The sequence below is a fragment of the Sinocyclocheilus anshuiensis genome, unplaced genomic scaffold, assembly GCF_001515605.1.
Source record: "Sinocyclocheilus anshuiensis isolate Anshui unplaced genomic scaffold, SAMN03320099.WGS_v1.1 scaffold3569, whole genome shotgun sequence".
NCBI lineage: Eukaryota > Metazoa > Chordata > Actinopteri > Cypriniformes > Cyprinidae > Sinocyclocheilus > Sinocyclocheilus anshuiensis.
This window is the reverse complement of record NW_015557219.1, coordinates 33,757-49,085: the sequence shown is the minus strand read 5'-3', so window position 1 is coordinate 49,085 and position 15,329 is coordinate 33,757. Positions and strand designations below refer to the sequence as shown.

The following is a 15,329-nucleotide window of genomic DNA, read 5'->3' as shown; positions in this document are numbered from 1 at the left end:
AAGCGAACCACTCACTCATGGTCATTATTAAAGGAATGGCGAGATGTTTTGTAACTAATTCAGCTGTGACTTGTGTTCCTGTCTCTGCTGTTTCCAGTATTCCCAGCAAGAATCATGTATGGTTAGTAAACCTCTGCTTTTTAAACTCAAAATGCACTTTCTGCTTTATTTGTAATGGAAGGATTTTCATGAGTTATACAATGTCACAACACATACATCTGTTAACATTATAACAGTACATTATAACATATAACTATTCAGTGATCTACTGGAATTTCACAACCAGTGGATGTTAGATGTTAAACTGCCAACTCTAACTGTCTGTCGTCTCTCTGTCAGAAAGTTCATAATCCACCTACACACTCCTGAATCCAGACCCAGCAGCAACAACTTTTCCACCAGTTGTTGAGGCAAGATTGTATTAAATGCTGAGCTGAAGTCAATTAGTAAGATCCTGGCGCAGGTGTTCTCGTTCTCCAGGTGTGTCAGTGTGAGGTGGAGCAGGGTGCTCATTTTATTAACAAAATTAATAAGACGGATACTTGCGTTCTAACCAGGGTTTGAAATTAACTTTTTCACTCACCTGCCAATTTGGCTACTACATTTTTAAGTTACCGGCCATTCAGAACTTCTACTAGCCAAAAAAAAAAAGAAAGAAAGAAAATAACCAGATTAACTATGTGACATCTTTATTTATAAACATTTATTAAATATTTTATTATTATTTATTATTAAATCTGAATTTCATATTATTCACACAAAATTCTGACATCCTGTCACCTCCTCCCTTCCTCTTTCATCTTTGTCCTTTACCAAAAATGTATTTTAGGTAAGCAAATCAACACATTATCTTCCCTATTAAAAGGTATTGGTTATAGTAAATCCACTCCAGCTGACAAGAGAAGAGGCTTGAAATGATGTGTGAGCTCTTCCACGTCAGTGTCACCAAAGTCTAAAATACATAATATTTATAAAATATGTTGTTGTCTATTATACTGTCAAGCTATCTTCCCTATTAAAAGGTATTGGTTAAAGTTTATACATTTAATTACTAACCTGCACTCATGTCTGCATCTGGCTAGCATTGGAAACTGATCAGTCGCATAGCCTTCAGGACACCACTGTTTACATCCCCAAGTCTTTCAGTGAGGCGCTGGCACAGAGAATCTATAAGCTGTTTCTTGGCCATATCCAGCTGTTCAGCATTAGCAGGCTTCAGGTGGACGTTCTCATATGTATCAGCTTCCAGCACTGACTTCAACTTAGGCCCTGGTCTAGGGTAAGCATATTTTAGACTTTGTGACAATAATGCACGCACAGAAGGAGCCAACTACTCCTTTATAATTAATCATTTTATGATGGAAATGTAACACCACGTAACATAATTCAGAATGAACACCTTGACTTATACTTCTGTAAAACTGCCTGAGTGGAGGAGAGGCAGCTTTGAGCCTCAGCCAAAGTCACTAATGACTTCTGCAGTGTGACTGACAGGTTGCTGAGGTGTATCAAAATGTCATACAGGAGGCAGGAGAACTTTACAAGTGCCACCCACCGGGTTCCACCAATTCTAGTTGGAATCAAGGGCTTCATGTTGAGCTCCTCAAAGCTTGTCTTGAGACTATCTCTGTTTACTGAGCTCTTGTGGTACAAAGTATAAAGACCAGACATTAGGTCTTCAACCTTTCTAGCCATCAGATTTTGTTTCACTGCGTCAGCATAAGCTAGCTCAAGCCTATGGGCCATGCAATGGATGCCCAGCACATAAGACCTGTCTCCCCGGATTCTTGTGACCACACCGTTCTTCTCACCAGTCATCACCGCAGCGCCGTCTGTGGTTATGGCTACAAGTTTTCTCTTCCACTGAGTGCTGTCTGTACTATTCCATGATATGCTGTCCATAATGCTACTCACTGCCTCAGCAATGTGGCTGGCGTCTGGCCTAGAGACTGCCTGAACACCAGCAGAATCAACTCTGACCTGCCCAGCTTTTGCAGTCCTCATCTCTTCTTCCGTAACTGAAGAGTCTACAGATCTATCTGTCATCACAGAGATGAATTTCGCAGTGGACACACTCTCCCTTAACTTTCTTCTCTCTTCCTCCGCTATGCAGTGCACGAATAGCTTTGCTTGATTGACGTTCCTGTATGTTTTCCCTACATCTAAACCTTTCTGACTGTCAAGTCTAAAATGTCATAAAACAAGTAAAAAATAAATTACTGAACATATTCAGTTTAACAAAGATAGCCACATAAACAGTACTGGTTGAAAGTTTGGCATTTATTTGATCAAAAATACAGAAAAACAAAACAAAAACAATAATACTGTGAAATATTATTACAATTGAAAATAATGGTTTTCTATTTTAATATACTTTAAATATCATTTATTTATGTCACAATATTACTTTTTTCTGTATTTTTGATCAACTTAATGCAGGCTTGATGAGTATAAGAGACTTCTTTCAAAAACACTAAAAATAGTAATATGTCCAAACTTTTGACTGGTACCTGTATGTTTACTATACAGTACGTTAATAAACGTGAAGCACCATTTCCTGAAGTTGTTCGTTCCAGTAACACAATTATTTGTTTTGTGCTTTTCCAATGTGCATGTCCAGCAGTCCTCACAATACATTATCTGATTTGTGGAGTCATAGACGAGCCATTCGCGCCCAGTTTGCCACTTGGTATTAAAACTTCTGCTTTTCTTTTCTTGGTCTCCTTCATTGTTTGGGGTGACTTTCCTTTTTATGCTAGGGTTAGTAAGCCCAGCTAAGTATTGCCACATTATTATGTTCGAGTTCGAGTCTTGTATCTAGTCTAGCGCGCCGTTATTTGCTGCGTAGTGACCAAGCGGCAACCTCCCGCTCTCTCTCGTGAAGCCAACACGGAAGTGACTTAAACTGTAATTCATCGACTGGCCGCTAGAGGCTGGCTGCAAAAGGGAGTCAATCCCATAGACTCCCAATGTTAAAATGCCCAACTTTACAGCAGAAAAAAAACATGTTTACAGCCTGGTTCAAAAAATGATTTTGGTCTATATAGCTAATTTTGCCCTTCATGACAACTGTGAGGGGGGTGCATTTTTTTATAACTCATCCGTTTAAATTATATTAAGCCTTAAAGTTCTGAATAATTAAGGGCGTGGCCACTTGAGTGACAGGTGGATTGCCGCTGCTGTCACCACCGTCAAGCTAGGTGGGTGTGGCTTCAGCAACCTGCTCCCGCCTTTTTGCCCAGTTTCGATTATCCGGGAGCGATAATGGCGACGGCTGGCTCCGCCCACTTTGAGCTTCAAAAACGCTCTTCTTTAATCACTGCTTCAAAAAATATGGACATTTTAATCAGCAAAATTGAGTATTTTGATTATTTAATTGGAGCGAGTCAAATCGAAACCAAAACTCTCTTTAAATGTGCACTGAACATTGATCAATATTTGTACAACATTTATAAATCTTATTGTTAATTGAACTTTTTATTAACTAACACTAACAAAGATTAGTGTTAATGCTGTAATAATACAATGCTGTAACAATGCATTATTAATTATAATGCTGTAATAGTATAATGTTCATAATTAGATAATGAGAACAAATGAGACTTTATTGCAAAGTGTTACTAAAAAGTTAAAGTGATAAGCTTTTATTTAAAATCTTAAATATACCAAATATTTTATTTATATGTGGTTATTATATGGTATTTTGATAATTAAAAAAAAAAATTTTGTACGCTACGCATATGTCCTACGTCATCCGCCCAGAATGGCTTCCGCGTACGACAGTTGGCGCAAGCTACAGAAAAGTGGTTATAACGTTTTAAATATGGATATGTTTCTTACAAAATGCATTGATTCGCTACAGGAGACCTTTATTCACCCCCCGGAGCCGTTTGAGGCACTTTTTATTATGGATGGATGCACTTTATTGGACTTCTTTTGGACTGTTGAACAGAAACACCCACCCACTGCCGTTATAAAGCTTGGAAGAGCCAGGACAATTTTTAATGTAACTCAATTTCTATTCGTCTGAAAGAAGAAAATCATATACACCTAGGATGCATTGAGGGTGAGTAAATCATGGGTTAATTTTCATTTTTGGGTGAACTATCCCTTTAATTCATTCTTTGTTGCGAATAATAGAGCAGAATAACAGTAATCTTATTTTACACCTAACATGTTGGTAGTTGAAGATTAAATATATTCCTGCAGTGACAATTACTGCCAGATCCTGCCATAGATACTAGAAGCTTCTCTGGAGATCTCTGAATGTTAGTGAGAAGAATTAAAAAAAAAAAACTTTTAGATATCAGTCCGCATATGTGATGGACATTAATTATGATAATCATTGGTATCTACTTTGGAGGCATCTTGAGTAAAACTGCTTCATATTTAACGAAGCATATGCAAAACGCTTGAACCGGAAGTGAAGAGACTTGGTTAACAGAATACGGAAGCATAACCCCTATTATCTTTCTATTCGTCAGTTGACCTATCGGTAAGCCCCTCCCCTCGAACGCAGATGAGCCAATGGCAGTTGAGTATCAGTTGCATGGGGACTGGAACTCAGACATCTTTAGGTTTCAGAGCCATAGAGAAACACTGGAAGATCTGAAGCTCTCATTGGTTTGACTGTGTTTATGCTACAAAAATGGAAAAACAATGCCTGGGGTACTTGTTTGCTTTTTAAATTCACAACACACAATATTGTTCAAAAGTTTGGGATCAGTACGATTTGTAATGTTTTTTTTTTCTTCTGCTCTTTAAGACTGCATTTATTCAACACATTAAAAACAGTGTTATTGTGAAATATGGTTACAAAATAAAATGACAGTTGTCTATTTTATTTTAATATACTAGAAAATATAATTATTCCTGTGATTCAAAGGCAGGAAGATACAGACCTACAGGAGTAACGATTACTGACTATTTTAATCATTAATCAATAATTATTAATAATACATCAATAATTATTAAGAATAATAATCACAGTCTGATGTTCATATAATGATCAAGAGTGAACCACACACAGATTATTATGAATTATGACACTCGTCCTGTTGATCAAACACCTCAGACATTTTCCTCTCATTACTGTCAGTGTTATTAGTTTCTCACTCGTTTTTATCATCAGTGTTTAATGGCATCAACTAACATTAAATGTGCGATTAAGAAATATGTGTCTCATGAAGAAAAATATTTTGTAAAAGTTAAAATAAGAATCAATCAATCAGAGCTCTGAGAGTCTCTGATCATGTTCATTAAAATGGCTCTTACTGTCTGTTTTTGTTTGAAAATACTTTGTGTCTGTTGCGTATGACTTAGTCATTAATAATCAATCACTGTCATAAATCTCTGTAGTGTGAGTAATGAAGCAGGTTCTTCTGGTAAACACATCATTAGCTGAACAAACCCTCATCGTTGTGTTTCTTCACTGCAAAAAATCAAGATACATGAAGCATCAGGATTCATAAAAATCCACTGCAATGATTGAAAAATCCTTAAGAGGTTCTCAAATATTACATTTTACAAAGAACATTTTAAGACTATTTTACTCATGAGACTGGCTTGTTTAATTCAACAAATACCTAAATAAGTGATCAATCTTAAGAATGTATTTTATAATAAAACAATATGATTTTTAAGAACATTTTACATTTTTTGAATTCTTCTGAAGAATATAAAATGTTCTTAAATTTTGTTTTTCTCAAGTTACAAAACAAGAATCTTGTTCATAATGTTGTGAGTCTGGCCCCATCTTATAAAATGTATATTTTTCTCCATGAACTCTAGAGACTGTTAATAGATCATCTAGTAAAACCATCATAATGGAAACTCTTTGAGGAACTGGAAATACATATTGAAGTTTCTGAAGAGCAATAATTATATTTGAGGTTCAATGTTTCAGTCTGAAGAATCTCAAATGGAGAAAGTGTCTTTTCATTTGTACTCTGATGACTCTGTTCTGGATTTCAGTAGATGAAGAAAGAAGAAACATTTTTTTTTAGTTGATTCACTTACTACAAACTGAAATAATCTAGTGCTTTTATGTCCTGAAAAACTGAATGTGTGTGAGCTCAGATCTTCTGCAGTCAGACTCACTGTTCTGGACGATGTCCTGCATCTTCTTCCAGACTCTGAACGGCAGGTTGCCCAAGTAACGTGGCACATGAATCAAAGCTCCAGAAAGCTGTGGATCCGGCTGTGATGAGATGTGGACTCTGGAAGAACATTCAGGATCAGAACTGCAGTGGCTTTGGATCAGAAGCAGAGAGAGCAGAGACAGCAGCAGATCACTCACCTTTCCATTGAGACTGGAAACTCCTGCAGAACAAACACACCATTGATCATCAACAACTCAATCAATCATCAATCAATCAATCAATGAATCAATCAATCAATCAATCAATGATCTGAAATCAGACCTTCAGAAAGCAGACGTCACTGGCTCTCATCATCTCCTCCATGTCTTTGATTGTGTGTGAAAGAGCTGAGATGTTACATAATCATCACTGTCATCATGTGTTTTGTTGAATTCACAACTTCTGGATTTCTAAAATGTCTTGCACACATGAAAAGAAACAGCATCTATCCAGCTTATTTTTCATGCAAGCGCGGGTGCCACCATTTTCAAACTATAATGTGTAAGATTTCCGGTAAAGCACTTCCGCTAATAGTAATTGTATTTTGATTCTGTAGTTTTGCGTTCACTGTGTAGATTTTACAAGCTAGTTTACTTTCAATATGGACCACAGAAAGACTGGCGTACTTTGTGTAGTTAGGGGCAGGGCCGTCGCTAGTGGGGTGAAAGGTGGTGACGATTATAGGGGCCCACAGCTGAGGGGGGGCCCCGGTCGATCTCCACCGACTGGCTGAGGCCAGCCTAAATAGATGCTCAGGACAGCAGATGGGCCACTGCTGCGCGTCGTCACGAAAGCTTATCACTTGCACGTGTTTTAAGCCTTGCCAATTGAAACATTCAAAAGAGTTTAAAGCATTCAATCAGAAGACGCGGTGAAAAAATCAACTGAATACTCGCACGCCGTGTTCGGTGCGCAGACAAAGCCGCGTCTCAGTACGTGCGAACACCGAACCGAGCTCTCCCTCGTGTCCTCCTGTGCCTGAACAAACTAATACAAATGGCCAGTTTAAACATGCAAACACAAAAAGTTGTGAAAAAGCCCAATTTGGCACCGCGGCACACACGCAGAGAGACGTGTCTTACAGTCCTTGAACCACGAATTGAGTTTTTCCTCTTCTTGCTCTTGAACCGACAAATACATACAAAATGATGTCAAAATACCCGTATTGGAGAGTATCCTCGAAAAAAAATTGTTGATTGTGTGTCTTAAGTGAACGTAAACGGTTGAAAGAGAAATCGGATGTGTATCATTATACAGGTGCATCTCAATGAATTAGAATGTCGTGGAAAAGTTCACAATTAAAAGAACTAAAGACTTAAACTACTTCAGTCTGTGTGCATTTAATTTATTTAATACACGAGTTTCACAATTTGAGTTGAATTACTGAAATAAATGAACTTTTCCACGACATTCTAATTTATTGAGATGCACCTGTATTGGATACATATCTCTTAAAGTGACCGTGCCTGGCTTACTAGCTGCTGTCGGTGTCCTTAAAGTTAATCCAAGAAAATGAAAGAGAGAAAATCACCCACAGCTCCTGACTGAATTGCAGTTTTAACAACAATTAATCTATATTTAATTTATACAGTGAAGACAATGCAATGCTATTTTACATTTGATTGTTCGGTTTCTGTACCTGGACACCTACAAACTTGAAAAAAATTAAAAAAATACATCGTGTAAATAGCACAAATAAATAAATAGAACAAACATACAAATTAAACAATTGTAAACAGGGCCCACGGGTACAACCCCTACGGCCCTGGTGTCATAACAGCTGGTTCAAGCGTAAAGAATACCTGCAAGACATTTGTTTTGACCATAATCCACACACCAGAGCTGAATGTGGATGTGGGACACCCCATAATTTGCACGTCCCTCCGAAGGGAGGAGAAGCTCGTCGGCTTTGGTTAAAAGCCTCAAACTTAAAGTCCCCATGAAATCAAAATTAAAGTTTTTTGGGTGTTAGTATCAATAGGTTATCTATAAAGCAGTGTGCTCCGAAACAGTGACAAAATTCGCTGCTTTAGAGCTGAAATTAAAGAAAATATATTAAATATGTTAACAATTATAAATTCCTACAAGACCAGAAGCAGAGAGTGCTACACGGGTGTCTTTATATAGCCACTTGTGCTCATTGGATGTGATGGAGGAAAACATCAAATTACGTAGACGAAATACTTCCAAGGCACTCACTTGGTAAGATAAAAAGCCTTTAATAACCTGGCCTTAAATCGTAGTCTTAGCCACACCCACATATAAACCAGCTGCCTTTGATGATTCATTAATTAACACTAATTTAAAAATACCTGTTTGAGCAATTGATGTGTGTCCTGAAGAAGGCTGTTTTGCCGAAACGTGTAGATCTACTTTTAACTAGTTGTAATGATTTAAGCCCAGTTTATTAAAGGCTTTTATCTTACCAAGTGAGTGCCTTGGAAGTATTTCGTCTACATAATTATAGATTCCTGTTTATTGCTGTGAAGCTGCTTTGAAACAATCTATTATTTCATTCAACATTTCATTAGCATTAATATTTTGCATACATTTCAATAAGGAAAATATAATTGAATATTTGTAACTGAACTAAACATATGGGGAAAATATGATATTATAAAAATGTTATGTTAAATTAGCAAAGAGACACGTTTCTGAATTTTTCTGAAGATTAAAAAATATTCTTAAAGGTGCAGTAGGAGATCTTGGAAAATGCTAACGTTAGCCCGATAGCACTGAAAGCGAACGTCCCACCCTCCCTGCAATCGCCGTCCAAGAGGACTGGAATTGGGAACCGCTGTGCTACATCATGTGTCATTCACCGGTGAGAAAACTTTAAATGTACTACAATACCAGGAAGGAAGATCGGGTTGTTGACGTTTGTCTGCCATTCTCGCTCTTGTCTGCTCTGCACAGCGTGCGTGAACGTGCTGATGATGTATCGTGTCTGCGCGAACCCGGTGCGCAGAGGTATGCTAATACATATTTGACAGGCAGGTAGGAAAGCCAATTAAAAGGCTCGAACCGAGCGTTTTGATTGGATGAACATTTCTTGGTCCTACGCCTTCCACAGAATATATAAATACATTTAGATCACTTAACTTAATGATTGCTATCAGGATGTGAAGAGACGTTCAACCAGCATAACAAAAAATGTTTCTGAAGATAATCACCTATTGCACCTTTAACTTTTTTTCTCAAGTTACAAAACAATAATTTTGTTCATAATGTTGTGAGTCTGGCACCATCTTATAAAATGTATATTTTTCTTCATGAACTCTAGAGACTGTTAATAGATCCTCTAGTAAAGGATAGATAATGGTAGTGATGTGACGTTCGACACCGAGGCTTCGAAGCTTGTATCAAAAAAATGAAACATCTCACAGTAAAGCACTGTACCGGAGCTTGATTTGTTTTGCCAAAACCACGTGATCTGTGACGTCCGAAGCTTAGTTTTCGCACACAACCACGTGACTGCTTCGTATTCTGCTTCAAATAACGCAAACCACTTGCGCAGTTTCAAGTGTCACTCACGTCTTTGAAAAGAATAAATCATAAGAATAAATATTTGCATACATGCATGTGTCAAGTAATGAACCTTTTTACGATACAGTTGAGGGACAAGCCTTGGTGCTTTGCAAAGCTTCATTTTTTTACTAGGTAATGAAAGCTCTTTGAGGAACTTGAAATTGTCACGGTGCACTACTGTGAGGAGCTCGGAGACAAGGAGTGGAATTCAAACATATAGGAAAACACACGTAGCAAGGATAGACATATACAATTCCTGACAAGGGAGAACAGGACGGGCTAGAACTCAAATAGGGCAGATAACGAGGGGCAGACAGGTGAGGAGGATAACTAATAATGAGAAACACCTGGAACTAATAGAACTAAATGGGGACAGGAACAGGAAGGACCAAATAAGGACAAGGAAACACATGGGAAAACCAGGACATGGAAAACGAGGGGAGCAAAACATGGAACAGAGTCTGACAGAAAAACATATTTAAATTCCTGAAGAGCAATAATTATATTTGAGGTTCAATGTTTCAGTCGGAAGGAACACAAATGGAGCCTCAAGTGTCTTTTCATTTTACCCTGTTGAGTCTGTTCTGGATTTCAGTAGATGAAGAAAGAAGAAACATTTTTTTTAAGTTGATTCACTTACTACAAACTGAAGTTATCTAGTGTTTTTATGTCCTGAAAAACTGAATGTGTGCGAGCTCAGATCTTCTGCAGTCAGTCTCACTGTTCTGGGCGATGTCCTGCATCTTCCTCCAGACTCTGAACGGCAGGTTCCACATACGCCGTTTTAACAGTAGCCACGTTTACATGTACACTTTTTTGTCATTCCGATTAAAATCATTCTGATTGAAAGATTCGGTGGACTGTTTACATGAGACGTTATCTAATCCGATATGGTGTTTACATGTGTAAATTACATGTTTACGTGTCATTTGTAGTTTTATTTTTTTTAAATGCATGATCGTATGGAATGAAAGTTTAATGACATTTGTAAGCATTAACTAATGATCCATTAAGCATTATATAATATTTGTTAATGATTTATTAACAAAGGTCAAGGTCAAGTTTATTTATATAACACCTTAAAAGCAACTAGTGCTGACCAAGGTGCTGCACAAACAAAATATCAGAAATATTTAACTAATAATATAACTAATAATAGCTAACAAAAGCATTAAGACAATATAACATTTGAAATCATGAAATAATACAATAAGTAATGCAAAACATCACCATACAAAGAAACAAATAGAAACAAGACTGTAACCAGTGAAGTGAAACTAACAAAGGGGTAATATGCTCCCTCTTTTTTGTCCCTGTCAAAAATCGAGCAGCATCATTCTGTACCAACTGTAAACGTGATAGTGAAGACTGGTTAATTCCAGCGTAAAGAGCATTACAGTAATCCAGCCTGGTTAAAATGAATGCATGAATAACAACCTCTAAATCATTAAAACTGAGAAAACTTTTCAGCTTGCGAAGAATGTTTCTATCCTCTATTCATTGTGGTCATGTGACTGTGTCTGTGACAGTAATGTGCCAAATGGTGAGCGGTTGATATGTACTCAGTTTATAAAAAAAATACATTTTTGAACTCAATAAAATGCTAAACCACCGTTAAATACATTTTTTTTAACAACTAAGCTTTTGATTATTTATAACATTTCATTAAAGATAATTTTCATAGAATGATTTCGGCAAAATGGCGCCCCCTCTGTGCGGCGCCCTTGTGCACTGCATATACTGAAATCCCCCATTTTTGCACCACTGAGTACCGTATGGCCAGGATTGGGGAGTAATGGAATACATGTAACAACGTTACGTATTTAAAATACAAAATATGAGTAAATGTATTTCGTTATAGTTACTTTTTTAAATACATGATAATCAAATTAGTTACATCCGAAATATATTAGATTATCTAAGTGATTACTTTGAATTTTAATGTCATTTATTTCATTTAATATTAATAGAAATTGTTTGGGAATTTTTAACCAATGAGGCAATGCTGATTCTTTGATTCGCTTTAAAAAAAACAACAACAAAAAACGTGTGCAGCCTGTTCAGTTAGTGACTGTTCGAGGTGCATCGGTGCTGCGCAGAATGATCGGTGTATGACATCAAAATACAGCGAGAGCCATTCAAAAGCATAAAGAGTCGTCTGCTATATTATGGCTCTCGCGGTACTTTGATGTCATACACCGATCGTTCTGTGCATCGCAGATGCATCTCGAACAAGCCTAATAACTACAACTGACTTCAGCCACAGCCTTAGATGAAATCAAATGAAATAATGAAGACATTAAATCTCTCAAGATCTCAGCAGAGGAGGATTAAACGACTCCACAAACAGCATCACCAGCTTTACTCATTACTAACCAGACTGACTTTATTTCTGCCAGACGACTACAGAAGCTCTTATTGGGAATTAACAGAGGTTTGGATGTTGATGTCTTATTGCAAATGTTTAGTTTGAAATTACCATCAAGGAGATCAGCATTTGATTTAGCATAGCTCTTGATCCTTGACTTTTTGACATTAGTATTTCTCTGGCTGCTGTAATTGTGTGTTTGTAAAAATACATTTGTTTCAGCAAAGAAAGTCCAGAGAAAATCTGGTCTTCAACTGCGGCTCAGCCAATCACTGTAAAGTTGTTTTAAATGTAGTTTTACAATCAGTCAGTTTTAAGAAATACTATATTAATGCATTTTTGCTGAACACTTGTTATCATATCATAGAAATCTTAATACTAGAAAACAGGGCCAAAAATATTTACATTTTAGCTTGCAAGAAAAATGACTAGATAAACTCATTGTTTTGTTGTTTCTCACTGAACTCCACACATGGTCTGCCTTGCTAGTTTCCGTGTGGCTCTGATTGCAAGTCGAATGGCTTCTGTACGACTGATTCCTTTGCTCTCAGCTTCCTTCAACACACTCTCTTTCTCCTCAGGCGTCACTACCACTTTCTTCAGAAGTTGGGCTACAGCTGCTATGCATGCATCAGAAAATGACTGCTCAGCTTCATGTCGTGACTCGTCTACTAAACGCCAGTATATTTTCTGCCATTCTGTTTGATTGCACTGTTTATGCTTCTGTTTGAACTGCTTCACTTTCTTATCCAAGTTTTGCTTCTGAATCTCCTGAATTTGTTTCTCTGTTTCATCAAACATGTCATTGGTGAAGTGCATTCCTCCATTTTCCTGCACCATCATCTCTATTTTTTCGATCAGATACTTAAACTGTGGATAACTGGCAGAGTTGTTGTCCAGACAGAAGAATCGGTTTCCACAACTCTGTACGAGTTTCTTAAGAACTGGTTCACTTTCCTGTAGAAACTGCTCAATGGATTTCTTTTGTTTCTCTAACTGATCTTTGTAAGTGAAGAGAATCATGGTGTATTTTTCCATTTGTTCACCAAACACTTCTTTGAGTTGCTCCACTGCTTTTTTATTTTCCTCAGTGAATCGATCCACTTTAATGACGATAATAAAAGCATGTGGTCCTGGAGAGGCATATGTTATGCATTTCACTATTTCATTTTGAACCTTTTCATTATTGAGTTCAGTATCGTAAAGTCCAGGCGTGTCGATCACCGAGATCTCTTTACTGATCCTCACTGTAGTTTCAGACTGGCATTGTTTCGTCTGAGAGTTTGAACTAGAGAAGGATTCAAACACGTTTCTGCCGATGATGGTGTTTCCAGTGGCACTTTTCCCAACTCCAGTTTTTCCCAGCAGAACCAACCTGAGATCTTTCCTCTCAGGCATCTGATGATGCTCATTTGAAACTTCTGTTGAACTGTCTCCTGAAACTACAACAGAAAGATCAAATCACTAACTGTACAGACTCCATGGATTCTTTCCTTAAAAGAGTAGTTCACCCAAAAATGAAAAGTGCTGTTCTAATGGTGTGGCCTTTCTTTTTCAAATGACAAAAAGAAAACTGCACTACAGTCATTTGTGACCCTGGACCACAAAACCAGTCATAAGGGTAAATTTTTTAAATTGAGATGTATACATCATCTGAATGCTGAATAAATAAGCTTTCCATTGATGTATGGTTTGTTAGGATAGGACAATATTTGGCCGAGATACAACTATTTGAAAATCTGGAATCTGAGGGTGCAAAAAAATCTAAATATTGAGAAAATCATCTTTAAAGTTGTTCAAATTAAGTTCTTAGCAATGCATATTACTAATCAAAAATTAAGTTTTGATATATTTACGGTAGGAGATTTACAAAATATCATCATGGAACATGATCTTTACTTAATATCCTAATGATTTTTGGCATAAAAGAAAAATCTATAATTTTGACCCACACAATGTATTGTTGGCTATTGCTACAAATATACCCCAGTGACTTAAGACTGCTTTTGTGCTCCAGGGTCACAAATATTTTATGGCAGTGAGCAGCAACAAGCTTCATGCTTTAAAAAAAAAGGGATGGAAAAGTTTACTTCCATGTGACTATATTTTAATGCTGTTCTCTGGAATTCTGGAGTGAATTTTCTTGCTGATATTGTCTGAATAGTATTGATCATGCAGCTGAGCACAGCAGACCAATGGCCAAGGTTGGGATTTTCACTAAAAATGAATTAAATTAGTTCATTTTTCCAGAAAACCTTGTCTTATGTGAGTATTTTATCATATTTTTGCATTTTTAGCTTAAAACCACAGTTGCTATTCACTGTCATTATATGGACAAGTGCAAGCAAGAAATTTCTTTATTTTCTCCTCTTGTGGGGCATATGGTTTTAGAACAACTCTAGAGTGTCGTTTTAGCAACATCTGTGATTGGTGATTGGTGATTGGTCCAATTTGTAACCAGAGTCTGTGCTTCACCAGCGAGGTGAGGACTCTGGTCAGAACATGGGATTTGGTGTTTAAGTCTGGGGACCTGCATGCCTACAAAGAGGCACAAACAAACCTAAAGAGGGGCATCAGAGAGACCAAACCACTGGTACAAACAACACAGAGAAACACTTTTCCAGTAACAACTCCAGATGTATATGGCGAGGGATTAAAAAACTCTTACTGGCTATAAGGACAGCTACACAGACACCACAGACGGCACATTGCCAGACACTCTGAACCATTTATTTGTTCACTTTGACCTCCAGGACAGAGATGTAAGCACCCATCCTGCATTTCTTGGTAAGGACGACCCCATACAGTTGCACCAACATGACAGATCATAAAATAATCTTAATTAAATTATTATGGGATCTCCTTCAATGCTTTCAGAATCTATACATTTATAAGATTTTTTAACTTTTAAGATTGTTTTTTTCCACACAAAATATGTTGCTCCATCAATGTTTAATAATAAAAAATAAAATACAAAAAATTCTGCAATCATACACTATGGGAGAAGTGAAAAGCTCATTTTTCGAGAAGGGTCTGGCTGCAGCCTCGCACTTGCATTCTCAGACTTGCACTCTCAGACACTTGCGCTTCCGCTAGCGACGTCACTTGCAGTCTTATTTATTTTGTTCTATTTATTGATTACTTTTTGTTTGAATCTCTCAACATTGTACAACAGTAGCCAAGTGGTGAAGACAAGACAAAAGAAACTAAATTACGAAGTCACTTGCAATCGGCGCTTGCACTCTCCGATACCTGCGACGTCACTTGCAATCGACACAAATCGTGCGTGTTGC

The 15,329-nt window shown here is 37.2% G+C and overlaps 1 protein-coding gene across 1 annotated transcript in view; it reads right to left on the bottom strand.

Annotated features, from left to right (window-relative positions):
• Window positions 1–12,465: 12,465 nt before the first annotated feature.
• Window positions 12,466–15,329, bottom strand: part of LOC107678996 (GTPase IMAP family member 4-like) — a 4,526-nt gene continuing 1,662 nt past the window's right edge. The window contains exon 2 of the mRNA XM_016474399.1: window positions 12,466–13,478. Coding sequence (XP_016329885.1) covers window positions 12,493–13,478 — 986 coding nt within the window. The 3' untranslated portion in view covers window positions 12,466–12,492. The remainder of the gene's footprint in view (window positions 13,479–15,329) is intronic.